Genomic DNA, 24,180 nt, shown 5'->3' on the forward strand with positions numbered 1-24,180 from the left:
TGCTGGAGCATTCCAAAGATGGCCGCCGAGTAGACTGACTTGCCTTGAAAGTGACTTTGTATAGTGAGACACTTACAATGGAAGTGAATGGGACAAATCCAAAAACATTAAAATAGTTATAGATGTATAGCCACAAAACAAACAATATGCATTAACTCCATTAAGTATGACAGAAAACGCTTACTAACCTTTTCTGTGTAAAGTAATATCCATTTTTTTTTACTTTGTTGCCATGATGTAATGACATTAAAACCTCCAAAAATTGGCTCCATTCACTTCCAATGTAAGTGCCTCACCATAACCGTGAGTCAAAATAACTTTTCAAATGCTGTCAATAGATCTTAACCTGGAATATTGCTTTAACTTCGCACTTCCATTTAGTGACGCTAATGTTGCAGAAATAACACCTTCAGTTTTAATTCCCATACATTCGTGTTATTCATTTTGATTATTCTAAAACACAAGAATAAATAGGTGCATCCAAACTTTTGACTATAAATTAAACTTTTGACTGTAAAATAACTCATTGACTACAACAGATACAAACCATGCTTAAGTGTTCATTTCAAAACTAAAATATGACACAGAATGTTTTTAACAACTTTATTCTCTTTTCTCAATAGATCTGTACAACCAAAGAATGAAACCTTTTAATGAGTCTGGCAAAAAAAATAAAAATAAAAAAAAAAAAAAAAAACACTGACCTGTACATGTCTATGCAGAATTGCTTACACTCTTTTAAATACACAAATGATTAATTATCTAGCTAAGCAAACAGTACAAACCATTCCTACCAACAGAGAACAAATGAGCACATTTTGGAAAGGGGTGTGGAAAAAAACATGTTCCCTTTTTTTTTTCTCCTACATACACACCTGGACAAGTTTAAAGTAGTGTGATTTTCCATTAAAGGAGAGCGGGGTAGGAACATAAAGGGGACACATTTGCACTGGTGGTAGGAAACCATGTCAGTTAAGATATGAGCGCATTATCAATAAGTTAAATGAAAATGCAGACCTAAATATAGGAGAATGAAAGAATTCGGCTCTGAGGTCAATGTGGTTCCTTATTCATTTGCCTACTTTACTGCAGGCAGACATACAGGGAGATCATACAATAGGCTGTACACACTGACACAGGTCAAGCACATACATTCCTAAAAGAATATTAATAACGGTCCTGTAACACAGAATATGGTATCAAATGAAGAGCTCATACCTGAGATGGTTGCAAGACACTCAAGAACCTCAAACATTTGAGGGAAATATTGCAGAAAAATCATGTAGCATAGCAGAAAATAGTGTTTGCTCGTGCAGTGCCACTCACAGAAGTCAAACCCTTCTTTTAATCGATTTTACTTTCAAATGCTGTCAGTTTTCGTATATTAAGCTCCATTCTACTGCTAGAGTGGTGTTTTACCATTTCAAAATAAAAGGAACATTCTGATTAAATGTAAAGTTCGCTCAAAAATCAAAACTGTCATCATTTACTCATAATGTTGTTCCAAATCTGAATGATTTGCTTTTTTCCTCTGGAAAACAAAAGGTTGTGTTAGGTAAAATGTTAGCCTCAGTGACTATTCGCTTTCATTGCATCTTTTTCCACATACAACGGAAGTGAATGGTGACTAAGGCAGTCATTGTCCCTAAAATTTCCTTCAATTGAGTTTGAAACAACAGGAAAGTATATACATTTTATTTTTGGGTGAACCACCCCGAACTACCTTTGTCAAGAAAATTTCCAGTCTGAGGCCAAATATACACCGCGTGGGGTTTTAATTTACAAATGTTTGCTAAACAAAGATCCAAATGCACCCAGCTATAATAAAAAAGCTTCGAGGTGACACTGATAAATGCTAACTGACACAATGTAGGACTTTAGAACCAAAAAGAGTCTAAAACTGTAGTGCTAACAATCAAAACCAATTAGACAACCCATGACCAAGCTAAAAGCCATAAAGCGACAACAATAGACATTCTGGAGTCCAACAAACATTAGACTAGAAATGTTTAAGCAGCAGAAAAATGGGCAAGTTCTGGCCAAAAAGTAATTAAACCAACAGAAAATCATAATCATTGAAAAACAAAAAAAAAAAAAGGAAAATGATTAACCTCTGTGCCATTATTATTTAAATTACAGATACAGTCATAATGCAGACTTAAATCAGATACTATGTAAAACAAACATTATAAAAAAACAATGCGTAAGGCTTAAAGCATTTATCTTTTTAAAGACAGGTGTATTGGGAACTTCTGCTAGTAGCCAATTGGTGCATGAACGCCATGAAGGTCGATTCCTGTGATTGGAGAGTTTATCATGATATTTACAGAATGCAATAAGTAGCAGATGTCAGTAATGGCAATTAGTATTTATGGAACATGGTTGTGGGTCAGAAACTAGACGTGAATTTATTGCACGACTGAGATCTGAGTGAGACGAAACCTGGCGACCCATAACACTTACAATGATGCACAGTGAAATGCAATGTGTGAATCGACCCGGTGTACAATGCCAAAGATGTGCTCTGGAGCAGAATTACATGCTTACAAAAACACATACAGATCCATTCGTTATATGCAGTTCATCTACCCAGTAGGGAAGCCCCGCTGTCCCGGTCACACAGTAGTGTTCTAGTTTTTGTAATAGTTCCTTCGGGCCAGAAGTTTTTGTGTCCAAAGTTCAGGATGGGTGTAGGATGCCCTTTTGCTTTCCATTGCAATACCAATTCAATCTCTAGTGTTACTCTAGGGCTGGAGGACTCCAGTGAAGTCTTACCCAAAAAGGCTCAGAGGTCACGATGGCCTAGATGTCTCTTGGATTAACAGACTTGGTGTAGTACAAGTAAATCAAAGATCACGTGACCTCAAAGTGACGCTTGGGCCTATTCCCGTCAAAGGCAGATTGCAGGATGAGTACTAGAGAGCCAGAGTGTGGTAAAGGGGGTGATGGGATGGGTTTCGTCTCCCCCTCCAAGGCCACACTGTTATACAAACAGACATTATAATGGAGGACTTGCAGTTGTGGTTGTTCTTCCTTTGAGTTTTCAAGAGTCAGAACCAATTATTTTGCTTTGGCTCTGCAGAACCATTCCTTAAAATAATTAATTGCTTCCCACAACCTAGTTGGAAAGTGAGACAATGGGACAAAGCCACGAAACCAGAGGAACATGATGTCAAGTAGTCCCAACATTACAACAGACCAAGCTTTAACGGCACCAGTTATCTCAATTCATCGTTTATGTTTTTTTTAACAGATTTTTCATCCACGGCCATCATAATCCGGGTTTGTGCTGGACGGAGTCTGGTTGGACGGAGAATAATTAAACTTTTAGTAACAATTTTTACATTTACAAGAGCAGAGTCAAGAAACTTCTTCAATCATTATTGGGTGGTCATTGACACTTGGTTCTCTTATTTATTATTTTATACAGTAAATAGATTTCTTATGAAAGGGGGTAAAAAAGAAAACAGAAAAGGCATGGACAGCAAACCAAAAAACAAGAAATTCTCATGGCCAGTGATGTGCACTTCATGGTGGGGTGAGGAGGACAGAACCTGCAGATCTTTATGATGTGTGATGATGTTAATTAGGGGGCAGGTGGGCCAAGAGGTGAGTGAGGAGAGGAGGAACGAGGGAGTACTGACTGGAGGATCAGAAACTGTCCACCCAGGTGCCAAGACCTCGCTCTGCCAAAGTGCGGTTCAGCAGGACCAGCTATAAAACAAGAACCAAGAAATAATAATTTTTTAAAGATAGGACAATGCATGAAACAGTGCTCTTTAAAATGAGTGACATAAATGAAAATAAGCATTGAGACTGGATGCAGTGTTTGAGTTGGCATGTTAAACATCTCAGTATTTCACATGCAAATTTTACACTTTCTCTGTGCCAAAGTTCAAGCTCAAAAGGTATTTAAATACATGGCTCCAGCGACAGCATGTGTGGCATAATGTTGATTTCCACAAAAAATAATTTGACTTGACCCTCAGTCTTTAAAAAAAAAAAAAAAGGAAAAATTGCAGTTACGGTCATTTACATTACAATGCATTCTGTTTCAAATGTATAGCTACACCCCTTAAAACATTAGACAGGTTAATCTGAGACCAATATTTCGACTCCTGTCATGACCATTTAAAGCCAGTAAATGAGCATTTCTTCAGCTTGGGGCAATTTCATGTCCCAGCCTGGGTTTATTTTATTTTTTTAAACCAACAGATTTTAACTTTCTTCTTTTTTACTATAAGGTGGTCACATTAAAACGGACATAGAAGACATTTGAAAAGTACCAAAAATAATATTAGGGGCCTGGTTAAAAGTGTCTTTGTATTGATTTTGTTGTAGCAGTGACCCAGACCATTATAAAAATACAAATTACTACATGTATTACATAGCAAAACGATGATGTAAATAGTGAAATAAAACATTCTACATTTGCGTGGAAATGAGTTCTATGTTTTTTTTTTTTTATTGTGATTAAGAAATATGTATGCTTTAATTTTTTTTAATTAAATTGCATGCGTTAATTGTGACAGCTCTACTTTAAATATAACATGCTCAGTGCACGTAATCAAATGGAACCGAACTCAAGAGCACAAGATGAAGCACAGAACCGCTCTGAAAAAACAGTAATTATGCACTAACATAATTATACAAGAGCACATAAACTTTGAAGTGAGCAGCACGAGCAGACTATTTATTTAATTATTATGAATATAATTAAATATGTTTTCTCCCCAATTTGGAATGCCCAATTCCCAATGCACTAAGTCCTTGTGGTGGCGTAGTGGTGGAGGACGAATCTCAGTTGCCTCCGCATCGGAGACCGTCAATCCGCGCGCATCTTATTACGTGGCTTGTTGAGCGCATTACCGGAGACATAGAGCGTGTGGTGGCTTCACGCTATTCTCCGCGGCATCCACGCACAACTCACCACACGCCCCACCAAGGGCGAGAACCACGAGGAGGTTACCCCATGTGACTCTACACTCCCTACCTAGCAACCATGCCAATTTGGTTGCTTAGGAGACCTGGCTGGAGTCACTCAGCATGCCCTGGATTCGAACTCACGACTCCAGGGGTGGTAGTCAGCGTCTTTACTCGCTGAGCTACCCAGGCCCCCGCAATTTTGTTTCTATCAAATAATTGTGCAGCCCTACTCGCCATTTGGCCAGTAACTTTATTAGGAAGTGCAGCATAATACATAGTGTAATTTATTTTGTAAGAATTATAATTTGATGCTCACTGACAATGTAAGAGATGTGAGCAAAAAAAATGACAACCTAAACCATCTACTAAAAACATCTGTTGCGAATCACGTCTTCTTATGACTTTTATCTTAGTGGAAAAATTGCACAGGTTTATTTAGGATGCATTAAGGATTTTATAGAACTCCATGTGGAAACATATGTGTAAAATCCGAAAATGTGTAACAAAACCAACATGAGATTCAGTTGACGTGTCTTCATGCATCTGTGACAGGTGCCGTTACACAGAAACAGAGATGTGATACTGCAAGTTTATGACAAATGTATGTTACAAAAAAACTTCTTTTCCAAGACTTTGAAACCCCTGATTTAAGAGGAAAAAAGGGTGCATATGCACTAGGGGTGTGCAGCGAAGCCATTATCTGTATTTGTATCTGTATCTGTTCAAACGACAAAATTATCTGTATCGGTCTAAATGAAAGTTTCAAAACTAAATGAAACTTACTCTTACATTTATAGTTTCTATTAATAAAATATGCCTTGTATATGACTTTTCATAATAATAGCCTAATAATAATAATGCCCTGTGATGGACTGGCTAGGTAGCCAGTCCATCACAGGGCATTATTATTATTAGGGAAACACCCTGGACAGGTGTCCAGGGTGTTTCCCTGCCTTTGGCCCGAGACAGCTGGCTGTAGAAGATGGATGGATAATAATAATAATAATAATAATACTTATTATTATTATTATTATTATTATTATTGGCCCAAGTCTATCATGAATTTTTATGATAGAACACCATTATTTATCTAGATAAATAATAATGCTGTTACATTTATATAGCGCCTTTCCAGTTCAAGAACACAACATTCTTACATTTAGCACAGTTTAAAGAAAAAAGAAGCATGTTTCAGATTCTTCATTTTACATAAGGAGGAATATTCCTATTAGATGAAAACTCTATGGAGCATTTGAACTTTTTTTCAGAATAAAGTCTTTACCAGATAATAATCTTGATCACTGATGTGAATATAAATATGGTCAACTTCAAGAGACTGATAGATAGGCTCCAATGTGAAATCTTCACTTCAGGTCAGGAATTTAACATCACGCTCAGGTTTAGGCTATAAATGAATACATGGGAATCAGGTGTGATACATTAACATAGAGATTTCAAGAAGTGATGTGCATATGATGTCGTATCTTAGTTAATATTACACTTGACAAGCTCCAGATGTGCACAATTAACAGAGACCGCACCCATCTGATCTGAAATTACAGGTTTAATAAGGTTTGCATTTCAGAAATATCGGCTGCACAGATTCAAAATTCTTTGTAATTTTGGATATGCTTATTTAAAATGCTGCTTTATCCTTGTGTTTCTTGGATAACACTGTTTTTTTTTTTTTTTTTCAAAAAAAAAAAAACAAAAAAAAACATTTGTTACACAGTGTGATCAGTCATAAGAATATTTTTTTATATTATTCGGATGAATCCGTTATTTGTTTGAAGTCATTATTTGTGCCTTTCCGAATAAGGTATCCGGCTTTGGGGACATCCCTAATATGCACATACTAAACATATTGCAGCACTAAACCTCACCTCCTCTCCCACCATGTTCCACATGTGTACTAAAGGAAGTCCTGTATTGTTGTCATAGTTGGTGACCTACAACAGAGAATTTCCCATTAAATTTGCCTATTGAATGTAAACACCATAACAAAATATCCATTAATGAAACACTCACCTGTGCCAGCAAAGGAACCCCTCTGGTCAGTTCTTCGAGAGCTGAATTGGCCTCAGTGGTGAACCTGTCCTCTCCTAATGCAGATGTGAACATAGTAAGATCAAAGATGGTGAACACTGGCATTAAGATTCAACTTTAAATTTAAAAGAATAAGCCAAACCTGGAAGAGGGGCGATGTTGTCCAATAGCACTTCTGTACCTTGAAACGGCAATGTCACAAAGTCTGACCTGGTAAGCAAATTTAAGTGAGTCCACTGTGGTCACATTTGTAAAGGTTTACCCAAAAATGAAAATCCTCTCATGATTTATTTACCTTAAAGCCATTCCAGATGTGTATGACTTTCCTTCTTCAGCAGAACCGAAGTGAAGATTTTTATAAGCACATTTCAGCTCTTTTTGTCCATACAATGCAAGTAAACGGATACCATTAGACTGCTGGCTGTTTGACGGCCCAAAAGGCATATTTAGGCAGCATAAAAGTAATCCACATGACTCCAGTCGATCAATTCATGTCTTCTGAAGCAAATCGGTAGGTTTGTATATAAATAAATTGATAATTAAAGCTTTAACGTAAAAAAAAAACCTTCCTGCCAGCAGTCGAGCATCAATGATATAAGTGCAATGGAGCGTTCACATGAGAAGTTGGAAGCGGGTGCTTTGTATACAACAGAGGAACGAACGTCACACGAGAGTTAGGTCATTTCAAACAGCAAGCACTTTTAAAGATAAAAACGTTTAATTATCGATTTGCTTCTTACACCAACCTATCGATTTGCTTCAGAAGACATTAACTGATCAACTGGAGTCATGTGGATTAATTTTATGCTGCCTATATTTGCCTTTTGGACCATCAAATAGCCAGCAGTCTAATGGCACCCATTATCTTGCATTGTGTGGACAAAAAGAGCTGAAATGTGCTTATAAAAATCTGCTGAAGAAGGAAAGCCATCTGGGATGGCTTAAAGGGGAGTCAATCAAGAGAGAATTTTAATTTTTGGGTGAACTATTCCTTTAACCCTATAGGAGTATTGACAAGTAAAAAAAAAAAAAAAAAAGTGTACTGGAGAAATGAACCTGATCTGACGAAGAGCGTCAATCTTGACTCTGTCATAGCCTCCGTAATCTACATATCGGATCTCTACTTCATTTGAATCTTTGTAGAATGAGATAACCTGTGCTCGCCACCAGGCTCCCTCGACAGCTGGGGCCGCACAAATCACACCAACTGAAAAAGAGATGAGAGGATGGGAATAATTAAGTCTCTCTGTAGAGGTTGAAGATGAAAATAGCAAAAAACAAAAATATCTTGCCTTCAACAGGTGACGGCAGGGCGGGCGTGCCGGGCTGTGAGTAGCACAGGAACATCTGCTGGTCCAGGCTGCGCAGGGCGTGGTATGTTGGGTGAGTGTGCTGCTGGACAAACACATGACCAGCCGAGACAATATTCACCACAATCACCTCCACAGTCACCCCGTTGGGCAGCAGAAGCTGTGAAATACAGACAGACCCATTCAAAAACAAATCCTCCTGCAAATCTGGAGGAATTAGGGCCGTTAAGATGGATCACCTTCTTGAGTAAAATAAAATTAAAAAAATCTAGAAGCAGCACAACACATTGTACAGAATGGAGGCATCTCGAGACACATTTATAAAAAGTCGAGGTTCTTTTAACTTGACACGTTGTCTTAATGTGGCATCAAGGCACCCAAAAAAAAAAAAATAAAGAGCGGAGGCACAAAAACAATTAAGCCAAGCGCACGCTACACGACTCAAGTTCGTCTCCTTTCATGTTTTGAGTCGGCGACTGGTCTGCGACAATAAGTTTCAGATCGCACAACCAATGGTCATGCAGTGTGCACATTTCTGCGACTTGCCCAGAATAGTCGCAGACGCTACGACGGATTTCAAACCTGCTTGAAATCTGGCAGGCGAGTCGTCAGGTGTGCGCACTGTCCCAACGAACGAGAGACTGTCAACGAGCAAAAGCCAATGAAACATAGAGAGCAAGAAGAGAACAATGCATTGAGACAAAAAATTATAATAAAATAAAATGTCCCTCCTATCTCATTATTTACAGCTTTTTTTAATTATTATTTTGTTTCTATTCTAATACACAGATAAATGCAAAAAAAACAAACAAAAAAAAAAAAAACAGCGCAAGCCTTTCTATCATGTTGTTTGTTGCCATGTCATCATGAATAAACTCTCTCGTTGCTATGTGCTTGAGTTGAATGAATGAATTTCGGGATCCTATCTTTTAAGACGTGTTTTTGTGCACTATTCGATTTGTTGCTGGTTACATGCGAATATAAAAGGAAATAAACGTCCAATCTAAGAATAATAATAATAATTAAAAAAAAACACATCTACAAGAACTTCACAGATCTTTTTCAGTATGCCTGATATCAACATGCAGTGACACAGATGACAAGCACACGCATCAGGCAGTGCATATTAAGTATTCCACTAATAACTCAGAATTCTGCTCTAATTGTCATGTTTGTGCTTAGATTAAAAGCAAGTATAATTATGAAAAACAGTGTGCCGGTTTACAGCACTTTTTTTCTTTGACTTCTTACGCTTTATTATCATGCAGTAATACACTGATGCATTACTAACTGACGTATGCTCTCATGGAATCAGAGATTCTCCTCTCAAAATTTGAACACAAGGTCAAAAAAGACAAGTTCTAGTTGTGATTGAATCCCCAAAACGCATCTTAATACCTGGTGCAAACAGGGATTCAGTCGGAGAAATGGTCATGTAGTTGATACTCCCAGTTGTGTAGTGTGCACACCACCACAACCGAAAACAAAATACTGTGACTCATTAAGTGTGTGCAGGGGCCGACTGCAAGTCGTGTAGTGTACGCTTGGTTTTAATAAACAGTCCAGACGGACACAAAAGTGAGCTGTGTGAACAGACTAGTGCCTGACCGATATATCGGTCGGCCGATATTAGCCATTCACCGATATATCGGTATCGGTGTATATTTTACCGATATTAAAACTTTTTTCCAGAACATATAATGCAGAAAACAATGCTTTAGAATTGGTTGTCATAGCTTAGTTTGTCCAGGAGAGCGTGCTCCGACTCCATTGTTTACAGAGCTGAGCTGACATGGCTCTACAGACAGGGCGGAGTTAAGCGGTGTCTCGGTAAGTTAACTAGTTTGTTAAATACATACTGGAAACTTAAAAAAATGACCCCATCATTTTCCCTTTTCAATATAACAAATAAAACGTTAACCTTGTCCCTGACAACCATGTGACTCATGTCTGTTTGCTGTTAGCCAGTTATAGTTTGTCAGTGCAGTAAGTAATGTAGCAGACTGAAAGGTAAACATCAGAGCATCTTTTTGCAGCTCAGCAGACAATGGTGCGGTGGTGGATTGTGTCTGATGAGTGTTGATTTCATGCTATGTTGTTACGTAGTTGGTGAGACACAATGCTGGAAAGTAAAATAAACAACGTCCGTCTTTTACTCTCCGTGACAATGAGCTTATAGCTAACTAGCTAATCACGCAGCTACTTTCATTGTTGTCAGCTGAGTGGAAGCTAATGTGTAAACATGTATTCACCAAACTGTTCTGTTTAAGACTCACAGTTTGGTACCCCCTTCAACTGAACAATTCCAGTCATGTCATTTATAAAATGTAATATTTAAGTCTGGTTTTCCACCGTTGAAAGTTTCCTCTGAACTTGTATAGCAGAGTACAGTGTAACACCGCTGTTTATCTTGACTCCGCAGTATTAATATAGTCAGCATTTGACTGATACTAAACAGTACTGATGTTTGTTAAGCTATTTGTTTTATTTTTATTTATTCTTTATTGAAATAGTCAGCAATTGACTGATACTACACAGTACTGATGTTTATTTAGCTATTTATTGTATTTTTTATTTATTCTTTATTTTCTCAGTGTTCATTTCTAGAATTTGTTGACAATGTATATTAATAATGTCAAATATTTTTTGATAAAAATATTTAAGAAAGGAGCCTTCTGAGTACCTCTGCATAGTCATATCAGTGCAAAATCAGTGAAAAATCCACATAGAAAAGGTCTGTTTTCATTCCAGCTCAAAAATTAAATATATCGGCCACCATATATGTAATCGGTGAATTTTCCTTCTCTAAAATCGGTATTAAGAATCCCATATTGGTCGGCTCTAGAACAGACCCTCCATCTACTTATGTCTGTCGCCCTTTACGGAGAAAGGAATCACAAAATGCATTGCAATGAGCTGTTAAAAAAAAAATTAATCCATCAAGGTGGACCAGTTGAGAGAAATGCAGATTGTCACTACATTTCAATCAATACTGAAATGTACCAATAATAAATTGTTCCATCTAAACCAACCTTACCCAGGAAGTCATGGGAAGGGAGGGCAGTGTAAGCGGTGGGGGAGGTAGAGCATACAAGTTGGTCAGGTCCAGATCTTTGAACTTCTTCCCGATTAGGGCCAGCGCCTTATCGACCTGCTGCTGGGTCCCTAAGAACCAAACAAGAACAGCAAAAAACAATCATCAAGGAGGTCACGGCTGAAACCCTAAGAACATGAGTAAAGATAATTACTCACCCTCTATATGGCAGATCTGGAACTCTTGAGTGTAAGGCAGGGTTGAAATGTAGATCTTAGCACCGGAGCTTTGCTTCAGAAAGCTCACGTATCTCCCTTGTTTGCCGATTAACCTTCCAACTAGATGCTGCAAAAACAGAGGTGAACCACAGAAATGAGTGCAAGTTTTAGAGGGGTCATGTACGGGAATCAAAATTTCCTTGATTTTATGAGAGAATGAGCTTTACTGTCACAATGTATTGCAGCCTTTGCAAAGGGGCTATTACTGAATAATGGGGCAGCGTGTGTCTTATGGATTAAAGAGCTTTTTTTTTTTTCACATGCAAAGGTGGTGTTTTTTTTACAAGCACAAATGTAAATAACAGAGTTTAAGTATATTGGTCAAAGAGTGAAAAAATGGTTGTGGAAAAATTACAATTTAAAAAAGAAATGTCTGAAAAACTCATTCCATTTAAAAATTTTACTACTTTATAGTTATTCCTATTCATGCTATAATAAGCCAGAGGTCACAGACAGCTAAAAGTACTGCTCTAACGTTTAATTCTGATTCCCACCCCCCCAAAAGGTCTAAATGGGAAACGCACCTTTGGCACCTCAATCTCCCACACAACAAGCTCTGAACTCTGTGATTGACAGGCCTGGCTGCCACTCGGCTGGCTGTCCCCAATCCCCAAAGTGGAACAGCTGTCCACTGAATCCATGCTATTCACATCCGAACCTGTTAAGACAAACAGTCCCGTCAATTTGGTCAAATAAAAACAGTTGTAACACATACTCCTTTAATTGAATTCGATCTATAAAAATCAAAACACCTAAGCAAAAGGTTTAACCATGATAATCAGTTTGTTTCAACATTCATAATCAACAACATTTTTGAGAAACACTTTCTTAAGAAAAGGTCTTCTAAGTGAATAAACAGATATGAAATAAGATTACCACCGGAACCAAATCCTACAATTAACTCCACATCATTAAATCCATAGTTTGTATTTTGTTTCCAAGAGAAAACAAATGGCACGCATGCTCCTGACAACATTACTGCAAGTTATATATATTGACGATTTTCAGGGGCATTCTTTTACAGCCAAACGCAAATGTCTGTTTAGCCAGGTCTCTATTGTTTGCCAAGCAACTGAGGGGTAACAATAACAAACATGACGGGATACATATGAGAAGGTCCTGTGATGAAAACAATCAGCCTTTTCCCTCTGGCTGAGAAAAAAACTTGACTATTTTCAATCTAGAACCATTTAGTTGAAATAATGCTTTCACAATAGAGATATATATCAAATATTGTCAAAACACAAAAAATATTGAGATGTATTTTAACACCACAAATGCCCATTTACCAACTTGTAAGCATTAAAATCAAAATATTACTTAAAATACCATCAAGGTTGTATTTAATATCCTATATAAATAAAATAGTTTTGTTTTATTTAAGCTGAAGAACTAGCTGCTGTGAGACTTCACACCTTTCACAGGGCACAATATGTCAGGAGGAGGGTCAGAGTGCAGCAGCAGCTGCAGTGGTAACACCTCACAAGGGCTCAGGCAAATCACTCACACACCCCCCACACAGGTGCTTCCTGTCATCAAACAGGAAAATGCTTGTCCCTCCTTAAATGCAAACACAACATCACAAATTGGCCAGGGTAGGCCAGTATCATGACATTCCATTAAGACAGGCTGGCATGACATAACTGATGAAGCTCGAATCTAATCAGGATAATGTTCTGGTAAATACGGATGGAAGCTGCACGATGGCGCATGAGCGCAGACTTTGAATCAAGATCAGGTCATTTCACAATACCACAACACTTCTCCCAAACACTTCTCATAACAGTCTTAATTTATTTTTAAGGGCTTTTGCATTTAATTTACAGACCTCTTAGAAAACACATATATAGGAAGTTTCTGTAGCAGGGAGCAGTAAAAACAGCCACGTGAATGTGGTTGTGCTCATGTAACATATGCTGTTTGGGAATCCAAGCATGAGGTTTCTTATGGGTCTCATACTATGCACCAGTCAAGGGGTACCCCTTGACTCAGGCCTTACTTTACCCAATTACCTCAAGCCAAATAAAAAGTACTGCATTGGTTACATTTCAATACAAAAACATAAGAAAGCCAATTGATAAGGATGTTAGTAAACCGTGAGAGTCCTTAGAACCTTTATTTTGGCAGAAAGACTTCTGTGTGAAGTTGTCAAAATGAGTATCAACCAGATATTACAAATGTAGTTGAATGCTCTAAACTACTCTGTCCACAATACATTAAGACAAGTGCACAACACAACTTGCGGTCGGCACCCTGCGACTCAGTCTTGTTTTCAATCGTGCTGGTGTGCAAACTACACAACTGATCGCAGACTGGGTATATCAACTACACGACCATTCGTCCATGGCTGAGGCCCTGTGTGTGTGTGTACAGTGTACACCTAGTTTTAAAGAGCACCTATTATGGTTTTTCAAATATTACCTTTCATGTAGTGTGTTAAATAGCTGTTTGTGAATGTAAAAAAGTCTGCAAAGTTTCAAAAATCAAAGTGTACGACAAATGGAGTTATTGACTCCCAAAAGAACTGATTCTGAACACCTGAAACGAGTCGTTAGTAATTCCAGACTTACTTCCTGTACTAACCTACATAATTTGGTAACAAAAAACCCGCCTCTGCTCTTCATTGGCTGCTCGCGAACAGCTTTGACCCGCCCTCAAATACTACACTAAGCGGTAGACCAATCACAACAGACTAGGATATCTGACCAATCAGAGCAGAGTAAGCTCTCTGAAAGGAGGAGTTTAGAATGAATCCTTTAGAACGGCTCATTGAACGAGTCGTTTTTGAGACTGGGGAAAAAAAAGGTAATGCTGCAATTTAAATTGAGCAAATGTTTTTTTGACCTTGGATGCATGTAAATCTATTGTATGAGACCTTTAAAACAAAATTAGGGATGTTTAAAAACCAAAAAAAAGGTGCTCTTTAAGATTTTTTGTGGGACTTTTTTTTTCACCTAGTTATCTCTTTTGACCACTTGTGTTCGGATTTTAAGGGGAGAGTATGATTTTATGAGGACAGCTAATCATCATTACATCTGCATATTACTGAATGATAATGAAGTGCAAAACCAGTGCAAAGTTTCTCTTATACGCAAACATAACATTCTAAGTTATTATAGTGCAGTTCTTGTAACTGAGCTTCTTATGTGCATTCTTCTCATATCTGTGTCCTTGCATGTTGATAGACACACTAAAGAATTTTGTGTGCTTGTAATTGCATTTGCTTTTTAAGATTTCACGATTGTACGCTTATTTCCCTTTAAATACGCACGTAACCGGCAAAGTTTAAACTCTTGTTTTATTAGGTGCCGCTCCACTGCTGTGGCACTACAAGCCCAATATCTGAATGTGTTTGAAGTGGACAAATCTCAAAACGGTTTGGACACCGTTACAGCTGTATGTAGCATTGTCCCATTTCAAAGGATCAAATTATGATAATGAAATTCATTCACATACTGAGCAGTTTATTTGTGAAAACATGTCAACAAACGTAAAAGAACGGCTCACACCCATTTTGGTGCTTATTTTGCACTTATTTGCAAAGGAAAAAAGAAAATAAACACAAAAAATAATAAAGACAAAGATGTGGGTGATGTTTTTTTTATTTATTTTTTAATAATTTTTGTCTCCTGCTTCCCAATACCTTGCTCTCTCTCTTTATTTCATTGGCTTTGGCTCACTGGCGGTCTCTCGCTCATTGACAGCGATGTCTAGATATCAAGCTGGTCTGAAATCTGTCGTAGCATCTGGGACTAGTTGGGAATGAGATCTGAGACTTCTCGTTGCAGACCAGTTGCCGACTCAAAACATCAAAGGAGACGAGCTTGAGTCGAGTAGAGTGCACTAGGCTTCAGTGTAGTTTCATTGCATTTGATTTGTAAAGAAATTTCTCAAAAATAATTAGAATTATGCAAATGTGAAAATGTAGCGAAACTGGAAAGATTTGCATTCACAATGCACATTATAAGCTAACCGCATCACAGACTTAAAGCGAACCAAACTCACATCCTGAGATGGAGTTTGTGTGGAGTGTTAATCTAGGTTGAGTCGCTTAAATGGAAAACACCAAATCATAAGCCACGCATGCTCTAAGAATGTGTAGTAGACTACAGACTAGTATTTTAGTATTTTAATCACGGTTTCAGCCTCTCGCGGTTTATTAAGCATAACCGTCTGTGATATTAGTGAGCTATTAAGCAGAAATGATCAGTCAGTTAGGTTACAAATAGTTGTTCATTTTCATTATAGGCTGTGTCTACAGATGATAGACCAAATCACAAGCTCTAAGTTTATTTTCTCCTCAATACCTTGTTAAATGTGAGAGCTGCTGTTTAAAGTAATTTTTTTCTCTTTTAATCTTGATATCAGTAGCAACATTGATTTTTTTGTTAAAATTGTGCAGCCCTATAATATTTTTTTTTCTTAAATGACAGAACAGTCATGATTAATAATCGTGATAAAAATGTAGCAAAATAATCATGACTATCATTTTCACCATTATCGAGCAACCCTAAATTTGACTGATGAAGAGTGCAGTCAAAGTGTTACCTCATAGGTTAGGGTATATTTTGTTTTTCCACCTGCCATAATTTCTCATGCATGGTGGAGCCTTCTAGACTTTGAGTATTCTCTTTTGACCTCGAGCACATAAGGATGCGTTTGACGCATGTGCACCAAGACTGGTTTTTGATTCTCTTTTTGTAGTCAATTTAAGGTGCATGTGCAGATGACATGCAAAGATGTGGACTGTCCGTGCGTGTAGAAAAACTGGGCTGCAGGTGGACAGTTTGCGCGTACAGTGCTGATGACGCAATTTGCGTACGGGAAAGCGGAAAACTGAAGTATACTTTGGCCTTCAGAATAAAGTGTCACTCACCTCCAGATTGGTCCGCTTCTACCTCGTTAGCAGCGTTGTTCCTAAGCCCCATGCCATTCAACTGCACTGTCTCACAAATCGTAGCCACATTTTCTGTGGTTAGTGCAGACTCCTGAGGGGCAGATAGAGCAGAACTCTCCAGTAGCCCATCTCCATTACCCTCTGATGCCCTACATGTCCCTGAAATTTGAATGAGGTGCCCTTTGCTCTCAGACACAACTGAGGATAACCCTGTTCTATGGAGGTCCTCACCGCTAATTCCATCCTCGGACTGGCATGTACTACATCCTGAGTCTTCAACCAGAGATTCCTCTGCCTGGAGCTTAGCCAGAACCGGTGTCGACTCCAACGGTTCCCCAGACGACATTGTCAACAAGCCTCTTTCCTCACTCTCAGCTCTCCTCTTGTCACTCTCTGGTATCTTCCAGAGAGAAGGCGCCAGACAACCGTTGACTATCTCTTTCGCTATCTTCGCCGCCTGTGACTCTGTGTGACTTTTTGAAGTGCTTTCCAGTGATACACATAGCTCCTTTTCTCTGGTGTCTTCTTTTCCATCTACAGCTGGTGTGCTGCTGTCAACTGCTTCCGGGCCCTTGCTGTGCCGGGACTCACAGTTATTGCCGACCATGACCTCCTGGGTGGCTGCTGAGATGACCTCAGTGATCAGCCCTGCCGCGAGACGCTGGAGCTCCTGCATGTCTGGACTGGTCTCGGACGACAAGCCCAGGTCTCCGTTTTCATGGTGCCGAGCCTCTGTGGAGCTTTCTGAAAAGGGTGTGCTTGTGGTGTTGGGGAAGGAGGACAGGGCCAAGGGTGTTTTTTGACTGATGGTCTCCAGCTTCCCAGCCTCGTCCTCAGTTGAGGATGTAGTGGAGGCTAGCTCAGCATTTGTCAAGTCGGCACAAGTTGGTGCAGTGGTTACAGCAGCCACCTCTCCCTCGGGCTCGGGTCGCTCCACTTTGGACAATTCTGCAGACCGCTGCCCGTTTAGTGGTTGCTTTTCTCCCTGCTTCTTAATTGTGGCAATATTCCCTGGATCTATTGCTTTGGGTAACTGGCTTGAGGGTATGCTTTCAGTGGCTGTCTCTGGTCCCTTGTGATGAGGGCTCTCCTCAACTGTTTTTGTTGGGGTTGAAGATGAGACAGGAGCTGTCGGCCTGGTCGTCTCTGGGTTGCTTTGTTGGGGGACTGATTTTGTATTGCTCTGAGGAGCGCTTAGCTGTCCACTTGCAAAGACAACTGGAGGAGCACCAAGAGCCTCTCCCGATGTCCCTTTTAGCAGTGGTGTGTGAATCTCTGCTACAACTTCCTGCTCAACAGGTTGTTGCTCTTTGGCTTTGACTTGGTCTCGACTGGTTCTTTGATGTGTGGTGCTTTCTGTGGGACAGCCCTTATCGACCATCCCATTGCTACCCTCCCCAGAGGAGGTCCGCAAGCCCATAGCTGAGCCCTCACTGTCGTGGCTGGTGATTTGCTCTTTCTTGCGGGAGACGTACCACCACCAGCCTATGAGCGCCAGCACTCCAGAAAGTGTATACGGAACAAAGGACCGGAACCTCAGTGGCATCTCCTCTGGACCCTAGCAGCTACACCTGTGGGGCAACACAAGATGTTTAGTGCCAAAGCACAGTATCTCAGCACTGCAATTTCTCATTACATCACACTGTGGTTCTTGAGATGCTACATTCATGGACTGTTAAAACAGACAATAAATTTCTTCATTGACGTTCAAACACTTCAATATTGTCAGAAAGTAACAAGAGTACTGAAAGATCACAATTATTGGCATATGGCAAATAAACTCTGATAGACTGGAGCCTTGCACTGCCCTGAAGTGGCTTATTTTGCGATAGTGAGCATGTTTACATGCACGATCTTACATTACAGCAATTATGCTTAAGCCGACAACATGTGTTGGCCTTGTAAATGCCTTAAAGCGGTTTCCTTTATTGAGATAAAGTCATAAGCGGTTTAAGCATAAACCAATCGGCACTCGTTTCGCCCATCACCCTGATTTCGCTCTCCATGTAAACACATTTACTGTCCTTCTTACCGGCTTAAACAATGCAAACAATTGTTGTGTGCATGCCCTTTTACATTTGGTGCCAAAAGCAGAGAATCATCCAATTATTTCAAGTCTCATGTAAATATGGTTTACTTGCATTGTCAGACTTTTTGAATAAGCTGATTTCTGGCAGTTATCAGTGTATTGTAGTGCATGTAATCACACTTAATGACTGGCTGCCTGTACATTAGCCCACTTATTACAAGGCAACTTATTTTGCAAGAAGACTGCAGAGAGACGAGTATAGCACAGATATTTAGGAAGTTGATTGCCTCTGACAATGGCCAATTATACAAATTAAAAGTCATTATAGAAAAATATTTCAGCACAGAGTGCTGCAATTCAGAGAGTTGTGTAATATGAAAAGTTAACAATTTGTCAATTACACTAGTGGTGGTGTTGCATAAGGTTTAAATTCTGGTTAAAAAAGAACTTCCTTTGGGACAGTCACTATGGAAGAAAGGAAAGACACTCTGGTCAACATGCACTCCTTTGTCTTGTTCAGAAGACTCTGTATCATTTAGATAACTGGATCATGGTTATACAAGCTGCATGGAAATTTAAAACATATTCCATAGTACTGTGCATATTAATAATTATACAGCATGTAATACAAATATGAAAACAGCTTATGTACGTGGCCAAGACAAACATAAGGGCATTTCACAAAAAAAAAAAAAAAAAAAGCTTAACATGTCTGACTCCACGCATGCTACATCATATTGTTTGTTGCACTTTTGGTGTGGATAAAGGGGAGTGTTCTGGGCAGCCATGCTGAAACTTCAGGGACAATATCACATGGCTGACTTTCAACCTCTGAGACTGCTGGGAGCTACGTGCCATGTCTGCCTCGCTGTTCATTGGCTAGGAGGGGCATCCTTTCCAAGTTAAAAAAGGACATCCATGTATGCCTTTCCATAATGGGAGCAGAATAAACCAGCCTCTTGTGGGGGAGGAATAAATCACAGACAAACCCCTCCCATCCACTTCTGTACATAGTTACCATAGATAAAGCAGTTTCCATTTCCCTTCAGCTTTCAGATAGCATTTTAAAAGGCAGACTGCCTCTTCAATGAACATTGACTAGTAAGTAATGACAAATACGAAGCTGTGCCTCTAAAAAAAAAAAAAAAAATAGAGTTGGATTCTGAATGTGCAAAAATATGTTTTTGAAATAAGCATGACATGTATTAAAAGTCACAGAGGGTGATTTCCTTAGAAGCTGATCCTTAGGTGATAGTTTCTTTGCTCTTGAAGTCTTGACACAAAAACAAAATACAGAAAACTGTGGTAGTTCATTTGATGCAAATTCCCTGATAAAAGATAAAATGACAGTAATAGCTCATACACTTATTGCCAACATTGTAGACAGAGGAAGACCCCTTTGCTGTGAATGTGATTATGGCTAAGATTGACATTTCGAAATGAATGACATTGGATTTGAAGAGCAATATTAATTTTGTGACATTACTTATGGTATAGCTGTGGTTATCCTGCACCAACAGAAACTAGATACTCTTACAACATATCAACAATGCCCATCTATAAAAAAAATTATAATTTTAGAATAGTAGAAATCACTGTTTAACTCAAAATGTATGCCAAATGTTACAAACTGGTGATCTTGTATGTTAAGGACACACTCATTTCTTTACAGTTTGCAAAGGAGTTATATAAAAAGGTGCACCATAGCCAATTATCCCAAATTCCCCAATTATCCTCAAACTAGGATACATGTGCTAAAAATCTACAAAGGGATAGTTCACCCAAAAATTAAACATCTCTTATCATTTACTCACCCTCATGCCATCTCAGATGTGTATGACTTTCTTCTGCTGAACTCAAATGAAGATTTTTAGAACAATATCTCAGCTCTGTAGGTCCATACAATGCAAATGAATGGTGAAAAAAGCTCCAAAAAGGCAGCAGCATAAAACTAATACATATGACTCCAGTGGTTTAATATGCCTCCTGAAACAATGCGATTACTTTAGATAAGAAATGTATGAATATTTCAATCTTTTTTTTATTATTATAAATATCCACTTTCAGAATGTGAAAAAAATTGTAAAGTGGAGATCTATAGTAAAAAATAATAAAAAAATACATTTATCTGGTTCTCACCCACACCAATCATACTGCTTCAGACAATATAGATTTAACCACTGGAGTCATAAGGATTACTTTTATTCTGCCTTTGTTATTTTTGGAGCTTGAAAAGTCTGTTCACCATTCACTTGCATTGTATGGACCTACAGAGCTGAAATATTCTTCTACATATCTTTGTGTTCTACAGAAGATGGTAAGTCATACAGATCTGTGATGAAATGAGGGTGAGTAAATTGAGATAATATTCATTTTTAAGTGAACTATCCCTTTAAAATCACCGCAGATGTTTGTTTCAGGTACACGTTAAAATTAGTAGGGAACCAAGATTGTGATTGTTTAGATTATTTTCCCCAAGAAAGTCTTTCTGCACCTTGATAAAATGTAAATGCCCAATACTTACTAAAATGTGTCATGGTAATATTATATTTTTGGACTTATACCATGTACTAAGTAAGTGATAGACTTAAGCTTTTCAGGGTTCAGAAAACTTTACATTATGGTAATAATCCAGTACCACGACATTCAGTATTTCAAAGAGCTATCTAATAGCACCAGTGTGCCATGGTACTGCCACTTTACTTTTTTGTAAAGTTCCTCATGTCATCATCTTAGTGGTAACAATTTCAAGCATGACGTTTCATGCTAATGTCATCTTAGTCTTAATCTTATACGGCAAAAAAAACAACCACTTGATATTCTTATATTCCAATACACCTAATACAGTATCTGTATTTCAGACATTAGGGCAGCATGACCAATCCTCCATAGCTATCTCCATTACAGTTTTATTCAATACTACAACCTGTATATATTTAAGCAATAGTCATAATAGTAATATCTACCCTGATAGAAGCTGTCTCTAAAGCATGCTTCAATCAGCCACGCTGGCCTACAGTCATTTGCTCTAGTGTAGTGTTGCATGTCTCCCTCTCACACATGTGGCTACGTGAAACGAGGGAAGTCTTCCTCATTTCAGCCCGCCTTTCACCTTCACACGAGGTTAAATCAACGTTCGTGGAGTTAGAGGCGCTCTCGCTGTCATATCACGGTATGAGCGCATGCGTCCATGTGTGCGCGCGAGCGAACCCAGTGTGAAAAAGAACTGAGCGCGTGCTGTACGGTGGCCGTTCGACCTTGGGAGAGGTGTACATGTAACGGTCACCGTAGTCAGTGAATCGCGCAACACGTTCCGTACACAAGTCCGTTGAGCGTAGACTCACCGTAAGCGGCTTATTAGATCTACTGCTGCATTTAGAATACAAAAGCAAACCTCGAAACACTCGCGTTGCGTCGCGTCGGTCTGAACGGCCCCTTTACGCACCCACGCGCTACTCTTTCGCAGTCTGCTGTATACCGGAGGTCCCGAAAAGTGACGTGCCATGCGCTAGTGCACGAAAGCGAAGTCAGTGATAAAATTCATTATCATATATGGTGCTTGTCGTGGTTAAAGCCAGATATCCGTTTTATTTCGCCATATACCCACCTCGAGGTTGCAATGTATCCTGCGTGTGTTAGCAGTCAGGCTAACTGACCACTGCTGCTATTGGAGACGAAAATGCGACCGTTTACTCAATAATAAAGTTCCGGCCTTCTGGCACGAATGAGACCATGTCAAAATATGTCAACAACTGGTGGTGAATAAATAAGGGAGAGCACGAATAACCAGTTAACGAGGGGATGCTGACCTACACTGTGCGTAATAACGCGCGGTAGGCCTCGGCGCTGAATTAATTACAACCTAGTCCTGCCATTTGCTCTAGTCATGCAGTCAAACAAATATATTGGCTTTAAACACTCAGCCAGACAAATTGCACAGGAGTAACCCTCCACCGTGTCCTCCTCCTCTATCTTCAGAGCATCCTTCAATTATCCATGAGTTCACAGAAACCGGCTTGGTACATAATTCAGCTGGATGAAGGTGCGAGCTGGTTTAGTCAATTACACACTTCATATGTGCCAAGACGAGAACAAAGCTGGAACAATTCAAGATGTCATGCACTTGCCCAGTTATATTAAATGAGTCACCAAATGATCATAAATTCCAATAGCCACATGTATTATTTTGAACTGGAACTAAAACCCTAATGACAAAGGCTGCCCAAATAGCCAACATTAATGCATGTGTAAAACTTACTTGCCATCCAGGTGGGTTGAAAACTCACAACCCACAGCATATGCAAGTTAGGCACTGTGGCTAAAGCGTTTCAGGGGACTGAGAAGCCATAGTAAGTTACCTAACCGTGCGCTCTATATAGTGAATATCACTGGTGCGATGTCACACAAAAACTGTGTGCAATAAAGCTGGAAATCTTTTTCAAAAGCATCCATCAAGACAGGGTGAGATTGTATAAACGAGCTTGGATGTGAAACAGAGGGCAACGCGAGACAGTAGGACTTAGCAGATAGACAGGCGGCTAAAAATGGACTCCCTCTCAGCGCTATCAGCGTCAGCTATTCAATGTACAGAGTCGAAGCAATACAAGGTTTATACTCACTGTGTTTATGCGTCCTTCGCACCGCCACCGTGAACTGCCTCGTATTATATCAATGATACGTATTCAGGGCCTAGCACACTCCCAACGTGTCCCCCCCTCTCAGTGTGTGTCTCTTCTCTCTCTACCCCACGTGTTGACCGACCTAACGCACACTCTAAAAACAGAGACGCATCAGCTGATCAAATCCCGCGAGAACTCCACACACAGCTGTTGAACTCTCGCGATACTATATTGTCTCGGGCTTGGAGTTGCATGATAGCGGGATATGGTAGATATTAACTATGGATTTAGAAATTGTAACATATGGATTTTACCTGTATTTAACATTAAAATGTATTTAAATAAAGTTAAAAATGTAATATACAAGTGTATGACTCAAAAATGTATGCCAATAATGATTTTTAATAGCTTTGCAATGTACGCATCATAACAAAGTACAGTATGTAAACAGATGATAAAATATGCAACTAAAGCAATAATAATATTCGCGTTTTTACTGTAGGAAAGAGCGTAACGGTCAACTAGCGTGTTACGACAGTAAGTCACCGTTTGCGGATGCCATACAAATAAATGGGGAAAACCGTAAACTGATATCTACCTGTCGCTAAATCGTCCGTGCTTCTTGTATAAAACGGTAATTTTATCGCAATAAACACCACACATAGTCAATTCCAAAAGGATTGTTTAGAGTAAAACATGTTGAAGATTAGCGGACAGGCGCGGTCAGTTAATTAAGCGATGAGCTGTTTCCTCACAAAAACAGTTTATTCAACACATTGATGCATCTCATCCATTGAAAAAAACGGCCTCTAGTCTCCTCGTGAGTTTACCACTAATAGATGGAACCGCCTCCAGAGATTCTTTTATTTATCTGAATAACAACCTCCGCGACTCTATCATAGGAGAGAGTGTCACGCGTAGATATTATAGATATAGTGTCGAAAACCGCACACTTCTGCACTATTCTAAGCCATTTTGTAGTGTGAGTAGTACGTTTACACTGAAAATGCAGCAAAAAGTGTACTTGAACTACCCGGATGA

At 39.1% G+C, this 24,180-nt stretch overlaps 1 protein-coding gene across 1 annotated transcript; it reads right to left on the reverse strand.

Moving 5' to 3' along the window:
- Positions 1 to 1,059: 1,059 nt before the first annotated feature.
- Positions 1,060 to 24,157, reverse strand: LOC127421807 (A-kinase anchor protein 1, mitochondrial-like). The gene is made up of 11 exons (XM_051664936.1): positions 23,140 to 24,157; positions 16,471 to 18,062; positions 12,119 to 12,252; positions 11,535 to 11,661; positions 11,320 to 11,447; positions 8,265 to 8,442; positions 8,029 to 8,179; positions 7,115 to 7,182; positions 6,955 to 7,028; positions 6,810 to 6,875; positions 1,060 to 3,714 (listed from the first exon to the last, which is right to left on the reverse strand). The coding sequence occupies exons 2-11, from the start codon at positions 18,035 to 18,037 to the stop codon at positions 3,652 to 3,654; spliced, it is 2,556 nt and encodes an 851-aa protein (XP_051520896.1). The 5' UTR covers positions 18,038 to 18,062; positions 23,140 to 24,157; the 3' UTR covers positions 1,060 to 3,651.
- Between the last annotated feature and the right edge of the window lie 23 nt (positions 24,158 to 24,180).

The sequence above is a fragment of the Myxocyprinus asiaticus genome, chromosome 31 (assembly GCF_019703515.2).
Source record: "Myxocyprinus asiaticus isolate MX2 ecotype Aquarium Trade chromosome 31, UBuf_Myxa_2, whole genome shotgun sequence".
Classification (NCBI taxonomy): Eukaryota; Metazoa; Chordata; class Actinopteri; order Cypriniformes; family Catostomidae; genus Myxocyprinus; species Myxocyprinus asiaticus.